This window comes from Crocodylus siamensis, chromosome 4 (assembly GCF_052110815.1).
Source record: "Crocodylus siamensis isolate JL-2025a chromosome 4, ASM5211081v1, whole genome shotgun sequence".
NCBI classification, from domain to species: domain Eukaryota; kingdom Metazoa; phylum Chordata; order Crocodylia; family Crocodylidae; genus Crocodylus; species Crocodylus siamensis.
Window position 1 is genome coordinate 72,520,786 of NC_143398.1, and position 18,600 is coordinate 72,539,385.

The 18,600-nt window shown below is 39.7% G+C and overlaps 1 protein-coding gene across 6 annotated transcripts in view; it reads right to left on the bottom strand.

The window, feature by feature from the left end:
• Positions 1-18,600, bottom strand: part of OSBPL8 (oxysterol binding protein like 8) — a 142,961-nt gene that overhangs the window by 13,062 nt on the left and 111,299 nt on the right. For all 6 annotated transcript variants that reach the window (XM_090042564.1, XM_090042563.1, XM_090042566.1 and 3 more), the window contains 9 exons: positions 14,219-14,303; positions 12,753-12,924; positions 10,181-10,418; positions 8,383-8,567; positions 6,658-6,739; positions 5,887-5,985; positions 4,121-4,217; positions 3,294-3,392; positions 1,314-1,411 (listed from right to left, as the gene is read on the bottom strand). In XM_090042564.1, the coding sequence (XP_089898690.1) occupies positions 1,314-1,411; positions 3,294-3,392; positions 4,121-4,217; positions 5,887-5,985; positions 6,658-6,739; positions 8,383-8,567; positions 10,181-10,418; positions 12,753-12,924; positions 14,219-14,303 (1,155 nt within the window). The remainder of the gene's footprint in view (positions 1-1,313; positions 1,412-3,293; positions 3,393-4,120; positions 4,218-5,886; positions 5,986-6,657; positions 6,740-8,382; positions 8,568-10,180; positions 10,419-12,752; positions 12,925-14,218; positions 14,304-18,600) is intronic.

The window sequence follows — 18,600 nt, forward strand, 5'->3', positions numbered from 1 at the left end:
TTAATACAATGTTTGTGTACAAGACAAGTTACTGGAGGGCGAGGCAGGTTGAGGAAGATTTCTCATGTCACTGGTATGACAAGCCAGACTACTTTCAGTCTAAGTCTGCGGACGCTATGCCACTGTAGCAACGCACTATGGAGACATAGCATCGGCGGGTGCAAACCGTGATGCCACAGCTACATTGCTGTAGCAATGCACTCCCTCGTTATAGCACATTGCTGTAGCAATGTAGCAGCTAAAAAATAACTGTGCACTGCCAGCATGGCGTAGTACCAGCCGTTACTGCACCATCATCTAGCATTTATAAAAGGAAGTACTAAATGATGGCACAGTAACAACTGTGCCGTAGGGACACATGTAGGTGTGCCCTGTGACCATCTAAAACATGGAATGAGGCCTCCAGCCAGACCAGCTTCTTTTGTTATCCTCTCATTTCTCAGAAGCTGTGCCGAGATGATGTGATCAGATCTCCTGCAGAATGCTGCATGAAACACTGCACTGGCAATCTAGCAAATGATGCTATCCTCTAAGTCAGCATGAGAGCAACACTACAGCACACTGTTGGGCAGCAAGTTGTTACCAGAGGTATTGTCACATGTCACTTGAGGGGTTGTTGCATCTCAGTGTATCTTCCCAATTAAAAAGCATGAGGACTCTTTATGGCAGAGGGCATAATTTATATAACTATAAAGTAGCATTAGCATGGAAAGATTTTACACATCCACTTCTGGTCCTGTATTTAACTAAAGAGATTCGTAAGATTTTTTTAATTAGCAAATATAGCAGCTATTCTATAATCCATGTAGCTGGTCACAAGGCCTTGGACAGAAAAACAACTTTAAAGATGAAGAATGTCAGTCAAACCACTGAAATCATCCTTTCATCTTTTTTTTAAAAAAAAAGGCAATGGGGTTCTTGAATTTTACTATGAACAGAGCCAACCCCCTCCCCCCGCCACAAACCCACTGGTTTAAGTGCTTCCTTTGTTCCACAGCACATGCATACTGTATCATTAAGAACAGAGTTTTAAGTCCAGTATAAATCTTGTTTAAAAGTCCCAGAGTATGCTAACTAGTGATCCACATCAGTATTAATCCTGCAGGATTTTTTACTTGCTAGATTTGCATGGCTTTGTAGGTAGCAGTTTATATAAAAAGTTATACATTTTTTAATGTACAATTAAGCCTGCAGCAGTTAAAGACAGGTACCACAAACTGATTTGGAAATGCTAAATAGTGACTTGGTAAGAGTTCTCTTGAAATTTAAAATGTACTTATTGCACCCACTTGTCCACATAAAAACCTTCTGACCTTTAATCTGAATTCAATTGTTGCACTGTATCCAGTCTTCTCGCATGTAATGTTGACAGTTCCCCCAAGCTCTAAAGTCATTGTGCCATAAAGAATTCCTGCAGAAAAGCAGAGCTCATCTTTTACAAGACAAAAATAAGTTCCCTTCAATGGGCATTCACCTTCTATACACAATTAAAGCAAGATGCACACACAAAAAAATTCTTTGTTCAAAAACTTCAGAGTGAATGTTTTAGGGTTTGATGGAGCAGACGGGTAAGAAAGCCCTTCTTTTTCAGAATTTCTCCCCCCTAATCAGGACTATGGGCTGCCTATCAGTGTTTCAAGTACTGTAATCAAAACTGAACCACGCCCAGCTGGACTCCCGGTAAGAAAGATGAATTAAGAGCTGCTTGCTTTGGAAGTACACGTTGCCAACTTCAGTGAAGGCCATTTACTTTTACCAATAAGAAAGATATGCTAACAGGAGTTTGCAGACAGATAAATATCCTGCTAATCAAGTAAGCAAAGGAAATTCACTTGATCAGTAGGGTCTCACTAGATGAAAAACTTACTTGAAATGTGGTCTTAATATGATGGTGTGGTGGATAAGTTTATTGAAAGCATGTCTTCCCATGACTGAGCCAAATTGCCCCTTTCTGCTCCCAACATACAGGAGCGAAATAGGTCACAATTTTCAAATTAAAATACACCAAAATTATACCCATAGTTATTCAAGCTAAACAAACACAAGATTACAGGAGTAGTAGTATTGATAGCAGGGAAACAGCAACTCTATTAAGAACTTATATGGCTGTACCTTATGTAGGTATTATTTTGTGTGGTTTGACACAAACACACAGTATTTCTGGCATGAAACAAAACATTAAGAACAACCCAGAGAGAAGTGGGGAAAAACATAACTAAACATTCCAACATTCAACTGTGCATAGTTCATTTCTATTTCTTATTTTACTATGCAGCAACACCTTCAAAAGTGACAGCCTCTCTGCCTTATGGTCAGCAAACCTCTGCTGCAGAATATATAGTTGGACACACTGGATAAAGAGCAAATAGTGTTACAACCAGAGTCATTCTAGTCCAAGTGTGTCCTACTGCCCATCATATAATCCAAATAGTCTTATAAAACACCAACATATTTCCCACTGAGAAGTGACTATAGGCAGACAGTTATATATTAGCAAAACCACATAATCAGACTTGACAGACCTTTTGAACGTTATAAACATTGAATAGTCTCTCTGTTTTCTAGTTGAAGAGAATATTAGAGTAACAAATGGTTCCCATCTTCATTAATTTTGGGGAGCCTCAAGGAAATATTTTAACTTTCAATGAGGCAATTAAACATTTAGTTCAGTTCTCAAGAATATCACCAGCAGCAAGCTCGCTAATAAAAAAGCTGAAGTGCTAGCTTGGGAGTGAAAGAATGATGTAAAAATTAGATAAAAATAAAACAGTGCATGGGAAGATGTATAGGCACGTACACTGTTAAGTAAACAAAATAAACACTTTGGCAACAGCTAGAAATATGATTTCATATATATTGCTGTAAAACTAGATCAGGAGAAAAAAAAACTGGAAGTGGGAAAAGAGCCAGGCAGCATTTAAAAACTAGTTAAAAATATCCAGACCTCTAGGTCAGAAAAGCAGTGAAACAGCTCAGGTAATAAAATCAAAAGCTTGATTGATTTGGCTATTTATTCTTAATGCAACCCCAAGCATATTTGTATTTTTTTGCTGTTAAAATAGGATTGCTTCAAAATTCATCAAAACAGAAATTCTGTACTGTAGCTAAGTAACACAATATAAAAATGTATTTGTTCTGTTAAAAACTAGGAACACCTAGAATTAAAATAACTTAGTATTATACACATTCAGACACCTTCACTTTACAGTAGACTGTGTCTAAATCAAGCTTATCCAATTTAGGAGAATTTCTGTTTTTAGAACATTTTTACCTCTTGAACGGGAAGAACCTACCTTTACAATGAGCATATGGCATGGTCATTACATAATCCTCCCCTCTATTTAGGAACATTAACCGACCTTCTCCTTCCAGTATGGCAGACAATGAATTTCCTGAAACACAAAGAAGGTATAATGATTATGTATTTTTCCAAGCCCCTAGACAACAGACATTTCAAAATCAGCAAATGATCAATTTAGCAGATGGGACTACCCACTGTTACATTTTGATCCTTTATGGCAGTTGTTGGGGGAGGGGAGAGCAGTAAGGGGTATGTGCGGGGCAGATCTGGCCCACAGAGCTGCTCTGCCTGGCTTGCCAGGCTACCAGAACTTGGGACCATGGCTGCAGGATTGGATTGCTGCAGAATCCCAAGACTTTGGGGCCCAGTGAACATGGCCATCAGCATCAGGAGGGACAAATGAAAGCTGATAGTTCCAGTCACTCCCTAGCTGTTGTTTCACTTGTCATCAAAACAGTCCTACCTCCTTGGCTGCAGCCCTGCTGCTGCTGCATACTGCATGCCCCATGCTGGAGCTGGAGCCGGAGCCGTCATCACCGTGTGCCCCATGTACCGCTAAGATGGCATGAGGCATGTAGCAGGTGGCAGTGGCAGTAGCTCTGCTTCTGGCACAGAGTATGCAGCAGAAGCTGGAGTTGCCATGAAGTTTTATATGGGGAAGGACAAATCCAAAAGTAGTCTGATTCTTCAATGCTTATATGGCTTTTGAAGTCTTAAATACAACTGATAGAACAAGAGAGCTATGGCTTCAGATGCCACTCATTAATTGAATTTCCAACTCCTCCACCGGAGTCTGTGAACAATAGTATAGAAATTTACCATAGAACTTGGATTTGGCCAGAATGCTACCACTGAGACAAAACCCATCCTTCCGGTTGCTAACATAGAAAGCAGATATTGGGGGGTGATGAGACACCTGTTGAAAGACATATTTGAACATAAGCAGATAACACTTTGTAATACGTCTTGTGCTAGTTAATGAACTGCCAGAAAATAAAAAAGGAAGAAAATGAAGATGCATACACTATATTTACTTGCATACCACATAGGCTTTGTGCCTCTTTGTGGGCAGGCAGAACTTATTAAATTAAGTTTTTTCCAGAATCAGGGCTGACGGTTGACTGCATGGCGTAGGTCACTAGCCCTCACTCAGCTGAGTGATTCAGGCAAAAGTTAGTTTTAGTCTTGATAGCTGCTGCCAATTTGGCTGCTCAGTCAACTTTTTCCTGAAGTAGCCAGTGAGCTTCTCCCTGCAATCAAGCTTTCAGCCACAATTTTGGAAAAATCTTTTCATTCTGCCTACCCTAAGGTGCATGTCTTATTTGGGGCATATGGTATGCAAGAATATATGCCAACTGGAAAGCCAAGAGGTAAAATTATTACAGCTAAGAGGTTGGAAGATATTTAAAGTAGTACCTGCCCTTGCATTCAATAAGGGTGTTGAGGAAATGAGAAGGAGGAAACTTTAAATGCTATGTGAACATGCTGTTCAATGCATCATATTTACTCACAAAATAGGTGTAGTCATGTAAGGGCAGCTCAATTAAAAAAAAAAATCTAAGTTAAAAAACTCTCCAATGGCCACACCCAACTGACTGAAGAAAGACTCAAATGTTTCTGTTAAATCTATTTGGGTGCTGAAGAACAGAATATACTGACATGGAAAATCCATGCAACATGGGTTCATTAGTTCTGCTCCACTTTCATTCAGACTAATCTATAATACTGTGCGAGATGGATGTTCAAACAGAACTAGTTTTCCTTTGATGCAGCAACTAACTCAGCCTTGCTCTCAGATGGGCATAGCATGGTTAATTTGATTGACAGCAACTCAGTTTTTAAATTTAAACACCCTCACTAGAAAGCTACTACAGGACCTGGATACCTAGCTGCATGGCCAAAGAACTACATCTGAGGAATATGTGGAAAAGTGAACATGAAACTCCCTCTCATGGGTAGAAATATCACCTCTATCCTGCACTAAAGGATACATTAGATACATTATTTTGAAGCAGAGGTTTAACACAGAGGAAATGCATTCAGACACAGAAACTCCTTCCTTCTTACAAGTTATCCTCTTCGTCTGCTTCTTGAACCTGCCCTGGAATTAAGAGTGACATCTGAGAGAAAGTGAGCTGAGGAACTCCATTACTTGAACACCCAGTCAAACTCAGCTCTGCCAGCACCCTGTTCCCTCACCAAAAGAAGCCCAAACACCTGCTCTTGATGCAGTAGTCAGATAGTAGCAACTCTCCAAGGCAGCTTTATGAGTGATCTTACTAGGTTTCTCGAAAACAACTGCATGCTATCCTCCAGAGTAAGCAAACCCAAAGACAATGTCATACAACAATTATGGCTCTCTTAATACTCATCAAGGCAGTGAGAATCAGTGTAAAAGGAGCCAGGGGACTGGTTTCACATTTTAGTTTATGCATGTGCTTAAAAAGTTTACCCAATGGGGACCAAAAGAAGTCTTCAGAAGATCTTTATTGAATGTTTCTTTATCAAATCAAAGCCACAAATGAATCAACTGCTGCCAAATTCTTGAAGTGTCTATTACAATTCTAAAACATTTTGGCTAATACCTGTTCAGCAATGTAAAAAGTCTTGCTGTTTGTCCTTGGATGAATCCACATGCAGCGGAAAGTCTCACCGAGTATAGGATTATATGGTTTTTTTAGCCCCTGTATGGAAACATCACAGACAAATTGATAATACAAGACAAGCATACACCTTAAAGATCCTGTGCAAGAAAACTCGCATTAGCATTATCAAATATAAAATGAAAAAAACCACTTTTGTTAGTACGCACAGTAAAAGAGTTCATCTTTGAGGACTATACCCACAAATTCTGAGGGAAAATGGAAGATCCAGCAGGTATTTGGTAGAGCACTTTGCTCCCTTTGTGTATAATGGGAGACACCAGGTTCTTACTGGAGCAAAGTTTGATCGTTCATTTGCTTGAGATTAAGAAGACTAAGCCAAGTGCCACATAAATACCCTACCTCATCTGGATGACTAGAAAGAAAAAAAAAAAAAGCTTTAGAAAAGTAGAAGGGTTAGCCTGAAGAGTAAAAAAGTGCTGCTATGAAGTGCAGGCAGGATCTCTCCACACAGAATGATATTATCAGTGAGGAACAAAGCAAACAAGCATTTTTAAACAAGTTGGGTATTTCAACATTTACGTAAAAAACAAACATCAAGTACTGAGTATTTTAAATGCTGCTTGCATTCAAAAACAGAACAGTTTCTTATTTATTTGTACATGTTATACTTGAAAAGTAAATTAACATAATTACTGTTACTATTACCATTCTTTCTTAATCAATGGCAGGAATAAAATGAAAAAAAGTTACCTGTGGTTTTTTGTAGAATCCCGACAAATACCATTTTACTACTTTCTTCAAACGATTGTAAGCATTCTCTTCAAGAGCTGCCCTATGAAACATTACATAAAATTATCAGATTAAAGATCAAATTGACACTTCACAATAGATATCCGATCATTTGTAATCTACCATCATTATTCAATTACATGGCTATGTACTGCAATACAGCTGGGCAAAACACATGTTCAGGTTGCAAAAAGAATATTTTAGTTCAGTCCAAATCAGAATGAAACAACTATTTTCTAAATCTTTCAAGGAAATTTTGTAGCAGAAACACCTTCCAATATAAAAATAGAGCACTAAATTAACCTACAAGCCAGCAAAACTTCAGCCAGGTTTCTCGTGGACTTATGCCCTGGGTTTGATAAAACTAAAATATTTCAGGTGGCACATCTTCTGGCATGTCTAAGTAGCTCTACTTACACCATATCGTCATTGAACTGGAGATAAACCTTGTCATTAGTTTTTGAATTGATGCAAATAGAATATGTAAGAGCACGCATCTTTTTTAGGTATACAGGTTACTTAATGGACGTAGGCTAGCAACAAGTCTGCAGATGAGCATTATGAATATTCCAAGTTTTCTTTTTCCAACAGCCAAACTGTTTGAATATATTACAATGGAATGCTGCCAAATGAAATAAATTATCATATACAAACTTTTACAGAATTCAAGAGGCTACCTCCTAAACTTTTTTTTTTTTTGCAAGTTCTTCCTAATGTAAAGTGGGGAGAAAAATTCTGCTACTAGTTAGAATGGATAGGTACAATGAACAAGTTGGTAATGCAGAGTTAAGATAAGCATACTAAATAGAGACAGTTTTCATTCTGAGATGCTTCAGCATTCTTGAAATTTAACTATTTTGTTTTAGTTTCTCATCTTTTGTTCTCTTCCACTGTAGTTTAATAATGTAGATCAAAACAGATATACTTCACTTCAGAAGTTTACAGTTTGAAGTAGAATCCTTTTTGTATTTATTTTATATGGATAATTTAAAAAACTTTAAGATCTATGCATTTTCCCCATACTACACGTAAAGGCTGTGGAGAAAGCATTTCTTCTGCAGACCAAATATGCTCAGTTCTGAAGAACATGAGCAGCATTGCAAAGATATAGCATCATATCAACCCCTGCACCATTACAGCTTGTCCATGCAATTTGCCAATCTACAGAGGACACTGCTTTAAAAAAAAGGAAAAAAGCAGCTCTAACAGGCACAGCAAGTTAGAACTGAAGTAGCAGAGTATTCCATGTCACATCCTTTGTATCTCTTTATTTGCTCAGATAAAGCAAATGAATTAATCAAGGCTGCATGTGACAGCATATTCCACCCCTCCCCACTCAAACAAGCATTTAAATAGCAATTACTTTGTAACTTAAGAGGAGAGAAAGTTCCCTTAAAAGACCAGATTTTAAAGGGTTTCTCTTTTGTTCCTGTCACTGCTGCTTGAAACATGTGAAAGTTGCTATCCAATTCTTACCATAAGATTTTGCAGGTGATGTGCAACATCTCAGCTTTAGTCTTTCCTCCTTTATGAGCCAAGAAAAATCTCACAGCATAGCTTTTGATATGTTGGCAGACCAGCTTTTGGGTGCACAGCATTCTATGCACCAGTTTAAGCAAGGCAAACACAAAACTACAAAACCATTTAAATACTTTGCCCATAAAAAGAAGGTAAGAACAGACTCACTCAGACAAGAAATCTGCATGATAGTAGTAGTCAGAGAGTTTGTCCAGGAAAGAGCGTGGTTCCAAGATAAATGTAGGCAGTACAACTTTGGACAGGTCCATTCCTGGACGAACTTGTTTCAACAGTGTCCAGATCAGGCTTTTGTTTTCCTCTGATACTACTTCGGTTTGAGAAGCCTCCCCTGCCTAAAAGAAAAAAGTATTCACTCAAAAACAGAATTCAAAATATCCTAGGATCCCTTAAGGAAGAGGTAAACCTGCACGTATTTTAAAGACCACCTTAGCTTAGGATACATGGGGCCTGACCAGTTACTTCCCTTCCACAGTTTTTTATGAGCAAGAGTTATCCTAAGAAATGCAATTTAAGCCTTAAAAAAGTCCCTTTCCCTTTCATCATATCCAAACGAAGTGAAATACCTCCAGATAAAACTATGGTCAGCTCTTTCCTTTGGCTCCTTTTCCAGGCATCGATTTTTTTCCCCCTCTGTTCTCTTATATGTGGTTCAGGTGGCAGACATGGGCAGCTCTTCACTATTTTCAATGTTGCCTCCTACTTCAAATCTACACCTCAGCCCTTCAATGCTCTCTCATTCCTTTCTTCCCTTAGGAGACTGCTTCCCTGATGCTGCTATGTGCGCACTTAAAAATGGTCATTCTAGCCCAGTGGTTTTCAACCTTTTTTCATTTGCAGGCCCATAGGCGACTGGTAGGGAGGGCACAGGGGGGCAAGTGCCACCCCTGATGGGGTCGTCCCTGCCAGTGTCTGCTTGCCAGCTCCACCCCCACCAATGAGACCAGCAGCGGTGTCTGTGGGTGCTCACCAGCTCCACCTTTGCTGATGACACCACCTGCAGTGTTGTCTGTGGGTGTCCCCCCAGACTCAGGAGGCACCAGCTTCCCCATGTGCAGACCCCGCAAAACTCACACACTTTTGATTGATCATAGTCATCTTTCACAGACTCCCCCTTCCCACCCCTGACAGTTTGTGGACCACCAGTTGAAAACCACTGTTCTAGTCCATGAGAAAGATCTTTAAAAAAAGGAATACAGTAGTGTCAGTGAACAAAAAACTAGGTTGTATTTCAAAAACAAACTGCAACTAGTTGCAGTTTAACTATCAGCTAGTTGAGCAGTTAAAAGCAAAAATATTTTTGAGGCCAAAAATAGGTAACTATTTTTGAGTAATAGATTAACTGCCATCTTACCTACTCTCTATTGCTGGTAAAAAAAAAAAGACGTTTTTCCTAGGGGAAGATGCCAGAGTAAGGATTGAAAGATTCCTTTTCAGACCATGTAACTATCAAATACAACTTTTTTTTTAAAGTAATAAAATATATAATTTAGTTCCCACACAGAACCAATGGAGAATTACTATGCAAAGTGCTAATGAAAACTGAAGACAAGTCAGCCACTAAGTCCTGCAAATGCTGTGACTCCAGGCCCCTTTGACAGAATGGAAAATAGAAAAGGAGAATTAACTCACATTTAAAAAACAAGTGCTTCTAGTTCTTTTCCTTGGTTTCAAGGCTGCCTCTTCAAACTAACAAACTATATCAACAATACTGAAAGAAACGGTTCAGAATCATATTAGTCACCTTTCCTAAAAGCTTTTGGTCAACCCCATGAATGGTGGACAGTAGGAATCTACCAATGAACAAGCAGTGCATACCACATGGCAAGCCTGCTTAAAATAAAGGCCAATTCAACAAGGTAACTTTGTCCTATTTGATTTGACAAAATGCTGATGTCAATTTTCAATCCAGAAATAAGATAGGCACCACAAAAGATGACATTTTTACCTCTCCAAGTTCTTCATGAACTTGTTCCAAATACGTAGTTTCTTTGAGATCATCAATAGGTTCTGGATCAACATAAGAGTCATCTTGCCGTTCTGATGTGTCACTGTCACTCTCTTCACTTTTCCCCAGCCCATCATTATCAGACTCATCATGATCATGATCATTCTCTTTATCAGATTTGTCAGAGTACAGGTCTTGATCCTTAAAATGCTGCCTTTCAATTTCACTGTCATTTAGTCTGAAGTGAAAAAAATGACACAAATAATGTCAAATTTTGCAGATTACCAACTCCAACACTTCCATACCTCTAAACTCAAGACCTGCCATAACGTGGGACATGAGTCATCAATCCTGACCCAAGAGTACTTTGTAACATTTAGTAATATAGGACCTTTACCAACTTGCATTTCTCAGACATGTATTATTTTAGCTTGCTTCATTTTAAACTAATACATTGTTACCAGCCTTAAGAACATTTTCCCTTACACAGGTCCTTACTTAACAAGGCCTGTTTTTCTGGTGCTTAAGCATAAGAAAAAGTAAATGGATAAGGATGTTTAACAGTAACCAGAGGGGGTGGGGAGTTAAAAAGCATGTTGTATGCACACAGGCAAACATGCAAGTAGATGTATAGTGCAGTTGGTTAATACAATTGAGAAAACTGAACTCCTTAAATCAAAAAGGATAGTACAGCACAACTTAAAACCAAGAGACAGAGCTCAGGGAAATGCCACCTCATTAACATTTCTCCAGCAATGACTGGGTGTTCAGTTGACATTGCTTTCCATTCCCCTTTCCCCCACTGGTTAAAATCTTCCCCCAAAATGTACAGCTAGCCTCACTGTCTATACATTTATGAGTTGCATGTATCTGGTGAAAAAGGAGGGGCCTATTTTGAGACTTTTTGGCAAGTCCTGTTTTTCAATTACTTCCAGCCAACCAGCTTAAACATGAATACTCCTTCAAATTCCGCCTAATTAAAACTCTAGAAATAAGCTCTATTTAAAGGAACTATTTTAGTGTTTAATTAAACTGTTCACTGCATCTAAATTATGATCATAATCTGCACCAACTAAACAGCTCACATTAAGCAGCAGCATTAGTGTTTTAGGGATAACCAATTTAATTATCTCCAACCGGGTTGCATACAGCCATTTTACTGGCTGAAAGGAGTTAGTGTGGAGTGGGAGGACCAGAGGCATTTCAAGAGTCCCTGCCAGTAAGCTGCTTGATAGTCTGTATACAATGGCTCCATGAACTGTGTCAAATACTTGGGTCTAAGGCAAAAGACAACTTCGGTGCAGGTTTGTTTCAGGCTGAATAGCCAATGGTGCTGTATTTCTCCAAACAGAGGTCTTCCCAGTATACTCTAACTGAAATCAACATCCTATGCTGGGGAGACGAGCAACAAACATAAGAGGGCACCTACTTGGAGTAAAGATCAATCACACCCTGACCCAGGGTGCACAGATGGCGTGGGGAAAGGAAAAGATGGAAAATCGTGGAGGTCAAGATTTCTTGACACATACTTTCTAATGCACCATTTGTAAAGCAGGAAAAGCTGAGATGTAGCAAGAAGCTAAGCTCGGTTCCACGTCCTGCTTCCTGTACATACAAGGTATTCTTGATTTTTTTAAAGCATGAGGAAGTTCTCAGACAAAAGCCTTCTTAACCCAGATGCAAGCAGTGAACTTAAATGACTTCTAAGTCTGTTTATAAGGGATGAGGCATATTTTGATCAATTCAAGAGGAAAGCCAATCAAATGGTTTATTGTGGGTGCAATCTGCATCTTTCAAGTAATCAAGAAAAGCTTTTTGGCTACAGTACCTCCAAGCAGAAAATGAAAATTCAAGAAGTAGGGACACAGTACACTTTTGTTTCTGTTGTCCAGTATTAGAGAGTGAAAGTACTAAATAGCCATTCCAAAATGCATTGTTCTTAGTGTGTTCTCCCAGAACTAGGGCTCTATGGCTTCTGGAGTTCTTCCAGGCACATGCAACATCAAGGATAACTGTAAACAACTTATATCAGTCAGCTGCATTTCCAGATCTACCAGATGATGCCTGAAGTTCCAGAATAAATTATTTAAGAGAAGGTCAATGTCTTCCTCTGTGTTCTTTAAATACATTGGGTCATTCTGAAAAATAAGTGCCCCTTTATGAAAATACCACTGATTCACCTTGCTGGGTTAAGATTATATTTCCAAAATGCTCATTATGTGAGCATTAAAATCTGCCTTCTGAATAGAATGCATTTTAGAGGGATAGCCAATATTAAGACAGAGCCAAGATGAGAAGAATTCTTTACTGTTTCTAGCAAGGAAAAGATGGGATGATTAAAGGTGAAATTTTACCTTGTGTCACTGAAAAGTTCTATTTAAAAAATGAAGGTATTTGCACCCAGGAAATTGAAATGCAGTTGAAACGCCATCTTAAAAGAGGCTCTTGCCATGGAGGACCATAACAGTCATTAAAGATTAATGAATATGCCTGAGACACAGGAATTTTAAACAGTCTCGCATAGTTTGGTTCTGTCTATATAACACTTAAATTAAGGGCTTGGTTTACTTACGGAAAGTTTTCTGCACTGTGCGAGTTGTTAGCACGCAGCAATCCATAGAAAGATACATGTGTATTTTCTGCTGGAACATTCAAGTCATGTTCTTTACCTTCCCTAATCATCGTACGTTTAAGTAGGCCTGAACATTTTAAAGCCAGTTCCAATGCATCCATCCAACACCTGCCTAAAGACAGAGGCTAATTAATAAATAAAATTCTTTAAATGTTTACATTATCATCAAATCTGATATTGTTCACTTCACAGTTCTTTAGGACATCTGCTCACTTTATCTTTGAAAGACAAACTCTTACAGAAGATGCATGCTTATTTCTTCAGCATCTTTGATGTAATACGCTTCCTGTGCTAAATTATAAAAATACTTTATGGCCAGCTTTGGTGAGAGAAAGGTTTCTGGGCAGGACTGGCCAGAATGGCATACTAGACAGAATGGCAGATGTCTCTACCTTCATAAAAGGCAACTACCACCTCTTTTCTGGGCCCTTCAACAGTAGGGCTCAGATATATATTCTTGTATCTTTCATCATGTTTTGATAGAAACCATCTTAATATTTAAGTGACCAAACAAACATACTTCATGTGCAAGACGCAATGATTGTTGGCTACAAACAACACAACAGTAAATGACTGGGAAGAGGAAGAAAAACATTAAAAATCTCTACCAATCATTAAGTCTGAGCCCTGGGGGCCTAAGCACTAACCTTTTTCATACTGAGCACTGTTATTCATTTATTGATCTTATGTCCTCCATTGTACACCTTATTTTGCAGACACTCAAAAAAAAAAGTGTTGAGTCAAATAGATAAGATTTAACATTTCCAAATGAAAAGGAAACATCTGTTCTTTCAATCTGATCCTTCTGAAGGGCATCTTCACCATTTCCCCTAGTATACCAGTTTCCAAGGTTTGTGCGTATTTCGCATTAAAATGGTAGCACCAAACATTTGAGAGATTAAGACACATATTTACACCATACAAAACTAGAAGGGAACTTCAGGAAAGTCAATCTTCATATCTTCTTGAAGTGTACCAGACTTAAACTGAAAACACTGTTATGTGTGTATAAGATATACACAAATTAAATTGGACTGATATGATTAAATTGCTAGAACCATTACACAAATGTAGCTTTGCAAAGCTACATGGTCTTGGCATTCATTTTATAGCTTTTCAGGGTTTTGGCATTTAAAACATTGACCCAGGGTACAGTGTTCATTTGGTAAGCAGGTTGAACTTAGCCCAAAAAATCAGTTTATGATTTATTTTGTCAAAAGCTGCGTTATTAAAAAAAAAATGTTTTCACTAGAACCACCTAAATATACCGAGTTAATAAAAAGAGCACCTGTAACTGAAGTCCGGAACTGCAAAACGTGATGCTGTAATTGCCATTGTAAAAGAAAAATGGAACCATTTTACTAAGCAACTGCTTTGAAAGTAAAAACAAAACAAAGTTTATTTACCATCAGATTCTGAAGCTGCTCGGATGATCAAGTAACTGCTGGGTAACGGTTGAGTTATTGAGCCAACTGCTTCACCTTTAGGACCCTTGAAACATAAATCAGGTGCAGAATCATTAGACATTAAACTGAATTCAGCTGTTTGATAGTTTAGTGTTGGATGCATTAACAACAAGCTGACAAAAGGCAAGCAGAGTTGGTATCACTCAACAAAAACAAATGAAGATGTGAACCAGTAGATGGGTTGCCCTCTTTCACTTGATTTTTCTTTTAAAGTGTAGTTCCCACCTCAATCTTGTGTTAAAGAGAAAGGTCTTTAGGATTCAAGTTGCTACTTATTCCTTTAGGTTAGGCAGTTTAATAGCCTGTGTATGCTCTACTAATGCCATCCACAGCAGAAACACAGTAGCCACAAACTGATAATATTGTTCAGGGGTAGTCATCCTCATCTCTTCTGGGCTCGGGACAAATATTCAAAAAGCCTGAGCCTGAATGGATTCAATCTTTGCAGGTTAGTCTAACATGCCTAGGTTGAACCAATTTGCAACTCCACAGATATTCCCTCTGGACTGAGGAAATTCAGGCATGTGCCTGCAGTGGCTCAGGGTAGAGGCCGAGGGGCACTAAAGCAGCTCTTCTTTTCCTTTTACAGTACTGAGCTGGGGGGGGGGGATGGGCAGGCCCCAGCAGGACACTCTGATTAGGGAGGGAAAGAGGGGTTCTCCCCCACCTCCGCTGCTCCTGACCAGCCAGGAAAGCAGCAGGGAGTTGCACAGCATTTATCAGCCCATCAAGAAAACAAAAGCCTCTCTCATTAGTTCAAGTTCTTCTTAAACAGCTTTTTCCAAGGAAGAAACGGAGGGACGTTACCAGCTGACCTGCTGAATAGCTCTAAAAAGCTCTAAGCTAAGGATGGACAAAATATGGCCTGTGGGCCATATCCAGCCCATCAGGCCATTCTATCCAGCCTGCTGAGCACCTAAAAAATTTAGAGAAATTAATATTAATCTGCTCCTGGCTGCAAGTCAAAGATGACAGGAGCCAGGGACAGTAGGACCCAGGGGAAGCTGACAGAACCCAGGAGCAAGGCCAGCCCAGCTCCACCTCTCCCATCCCCAACTCTCAACTGGAAGTCTCTGCCTGCTGCCACTTTCACTGCTTCCCTGCACACCCGCCAGCTGCTCCAGCACCATGTGGCTCCCACCTGAATCACTGGACCATAGGAGCATGGGCTCAGGAGTGGGTGTGTGTGAGTGTGTGCTTATGTGTGTGCATGTGCAGTGAGGAAGGCACAGAGTGTATGTGCATGTCTTTTCGTAGGACAAGTCCCACACACACCCCACCATACACATGCACCCACACCCTCCATCTCACTGCCATACATGCAGACCCCGACACTCCCCACACAAACTCCATATCCACCCACACCCCACATATCCATGTTCCCTCACTCCACACCTATCCACACCCCCACAACCCTTCCCACACACCCACACTCCGTATACCCACACCCATGACCCCACAAAAACCTATACCCACTCCAACAGCATACAAGAGTAAGACTTCATTTGAAGCTATTGTGCAACTACCTCTATGTGCACTAAACAAATGCAAAAATCAGACCAAAAATATTTTTTGAAATCAAATTACTGAATGTTGTACATGTTTGATTTTTAGAATATAATTTGGTATTTTTCTGGTTCTGAGATGGCAAAACCCCTTGCTGAAAGGAGTATTTCTGGGGGCTAGGGGACGGACTTCTAGTGGCAAAGGTCAGGGGGCATGACTTCCAGTCCCAAGATGGTGACCGGGGCAGCGCTACTCAACAGCTTGACAAAACTTGTTAAGTGGCCCTTCACCTGAAATAATGACCCACCCCCGCCCTGAGCGGACTATCCTGTCTGCCTTGCACAGACATCTCTCAGCATTAGCTAGCATACCACATGCTGGCTATGGTCTGTGCTCCGGGAGAGGGAAGGGGGAATTCCTGCTTGAGCAGAGAGTGGGAGGGGGAGGGGGAAAGAGCATCAGGGGAACCCAGGCATTCACTGCTGCTCCTCATCTCCACCAAAGCTCCAGCTAAGGAGAAGAGAGGCAGGGCCAGCCCTGCTCTGGAGCAGACCTAAATCAGTTAAATCTGATACTACGTTCAACCAGGTTCACCTCAAACTGGTATGTGCACTGAATGTCTGTTCTGTTACAGGTTTAAACCAGTTCCTGATCACTTAAACTAGTTTATGTATAACGTCTGTCCCTAGCCCTACAGGCCTACAAGAGATTCTTGTTGGGACCTATTCTTATTCAGTTCTATGTTGCATTGGGCGACAAGAGTGAAAATAAGCAAATTGGGAAACAGCCACTGCTATGTGAGAATCCAAGAATTAGTTTACGACAAATCCCCTCAAGTGAAAAGGCCGAATTCTTTATAGCAATCAACTCTATCTACTCCTGCCTCTTTCCAAACAGCAGCTGCTGCCAAGAGCAAAACTCCATATACTTTCCCTTTCAAGGTTGCTGTTGTTCATTAGAGCCATAGCCTCACTGCCACTGAAGACACAAGAGGACAAGACACTCTCCCTTCACTTAACAGGTCTACTTCAAGTTAACTCTGACATGACTCAAAGCTCGACCACTTAAAAGCACTATGGAGAAAAGGTAAGAGCACCACATAGCAGAGCAAAATGCCAGATTAAGATGGAGTCATGCTCCCTAACAACACAAATAGGCCTGAGTAGCTGACAGAGGACACTAACTGCAACTGTAGTTACTATGGCACTCTCCTCGTTTGTGCAGTATTTGAGTATACTTCGCCGGAGGTGTCAGCAGAAGAGAGTGCACCATGATCCCCACAGTGGCAGGGGATACAGAAATCCACATTACCTAAAATTAAGTCCTGTAGACTCTGATTTAGCTTGTTCCTAAAGACCTTTTTCTTTCTGCCACATGGCTAAAGGGTGAAACAGTGAACACCCCTTTAGAGCCTTCTTTAAAAAGCTTTATTTATAGGAATTTTTAAAATGATTGACAGACAAAAGGGACAGTAGTAACAGGTTGGCAGCCATGGTGAAAGGTGTGCTAAACCTGCTCACCATCAACCTAATTGAAAAGAAAATCCCTTTGGGCCTCGGTGTGTTTCCCCAAGTGAGACTAATGAAAAAAGGCACTAGAGTTAGAAGAGGGAATTTATATGCAAGCTGAGATTTGGAGCAGAAGCAGATAAGGACAATGGTTTCAGAAGCAAGCACATGAAACAGCCGGAACATTTTAAGTAAGGAAATAAATCTTGGCAGGGTTAAAAAAAAACCCAACACACACAGGCTATTTCTGGTACAGAAAATGGTCAGGATTTTCTGAACATTAATTACAGGATAAGAGCAGCAAAAGGGTGATAAAAAAATTGTCCTTCATGGGGATATTTCAAAACAGAGATGAAAGAAACTGTACAATTATAAGTATTATTTGGGAGAAAGGAAGTTATGATAGGGAGTTAACTATACAGAAAATTTCACAAGGGGCCCTTTTCATGCTAGAAGAACTGTTGCTTCTCTAAACATAGATCACCAAGAACTAATAAAGTTAAACAGCATACAGGCAACTGATTTCAAGAGAGCTATGACTGAAGGAAAGGGTATTGCAGTACTGTGAGAAATGTTAAGTGAACTGGCTGCAGGTAATTCACCGCTGACAGATTTTGGGCTTCAATGCAAGTCAGCCAATTCATTTAGCGTTATACAGCAGGTGAGACTCATATGCTGGAATCACGAATCATTCTGTACTGCGCTGATGCAATTTAGAAATGAAGATGGGTCTGTTCAAGTGAAAAAATGTTGATTTTTAAAGGCATGGACAAAATATATTAAAAAAAGACTGGAGCTGAATGGGCATTTTTCAGTGACATCCAAAGCTAGTCTTTTTCGATAACTGCTTGCCAAAGCACTGGACCTTTCTTTCTTATTTAAAAAACTATGGATAGACAGCAAACAGTTGTTCAGATACATTTTTGTACTTGACTGGGTGTCTGTGCACTACTCCCAGCACAAATGTTCGTTCAAGTTTTGTGTATGGTTTTTGATGTTTACTCTCAGCAAAAAACTTGTAATTGATAAAACTCAGCATCTTGAGTGCTTACAGAAAGCAAACAAATGGGTGCAAGCATGAACAAAGAATGTTTTAAAATACATTCAGACCTGTTCATAGGAAAACTTAGTTCATCCAAGTCTCAGCACAGCAAATATAGTGTCAATATTTCACTTAAGTGGTTGAGGGGAAAATGAACACAGTAGTAGTGTGCTGGAAGCTTCAGAACATTATAAGCAGAAAATAGAGGGACTTGTCTTGAGGTATTAGCAGTCAATCATTTCTAGCAGTGGAAGTTCCTGATAAAT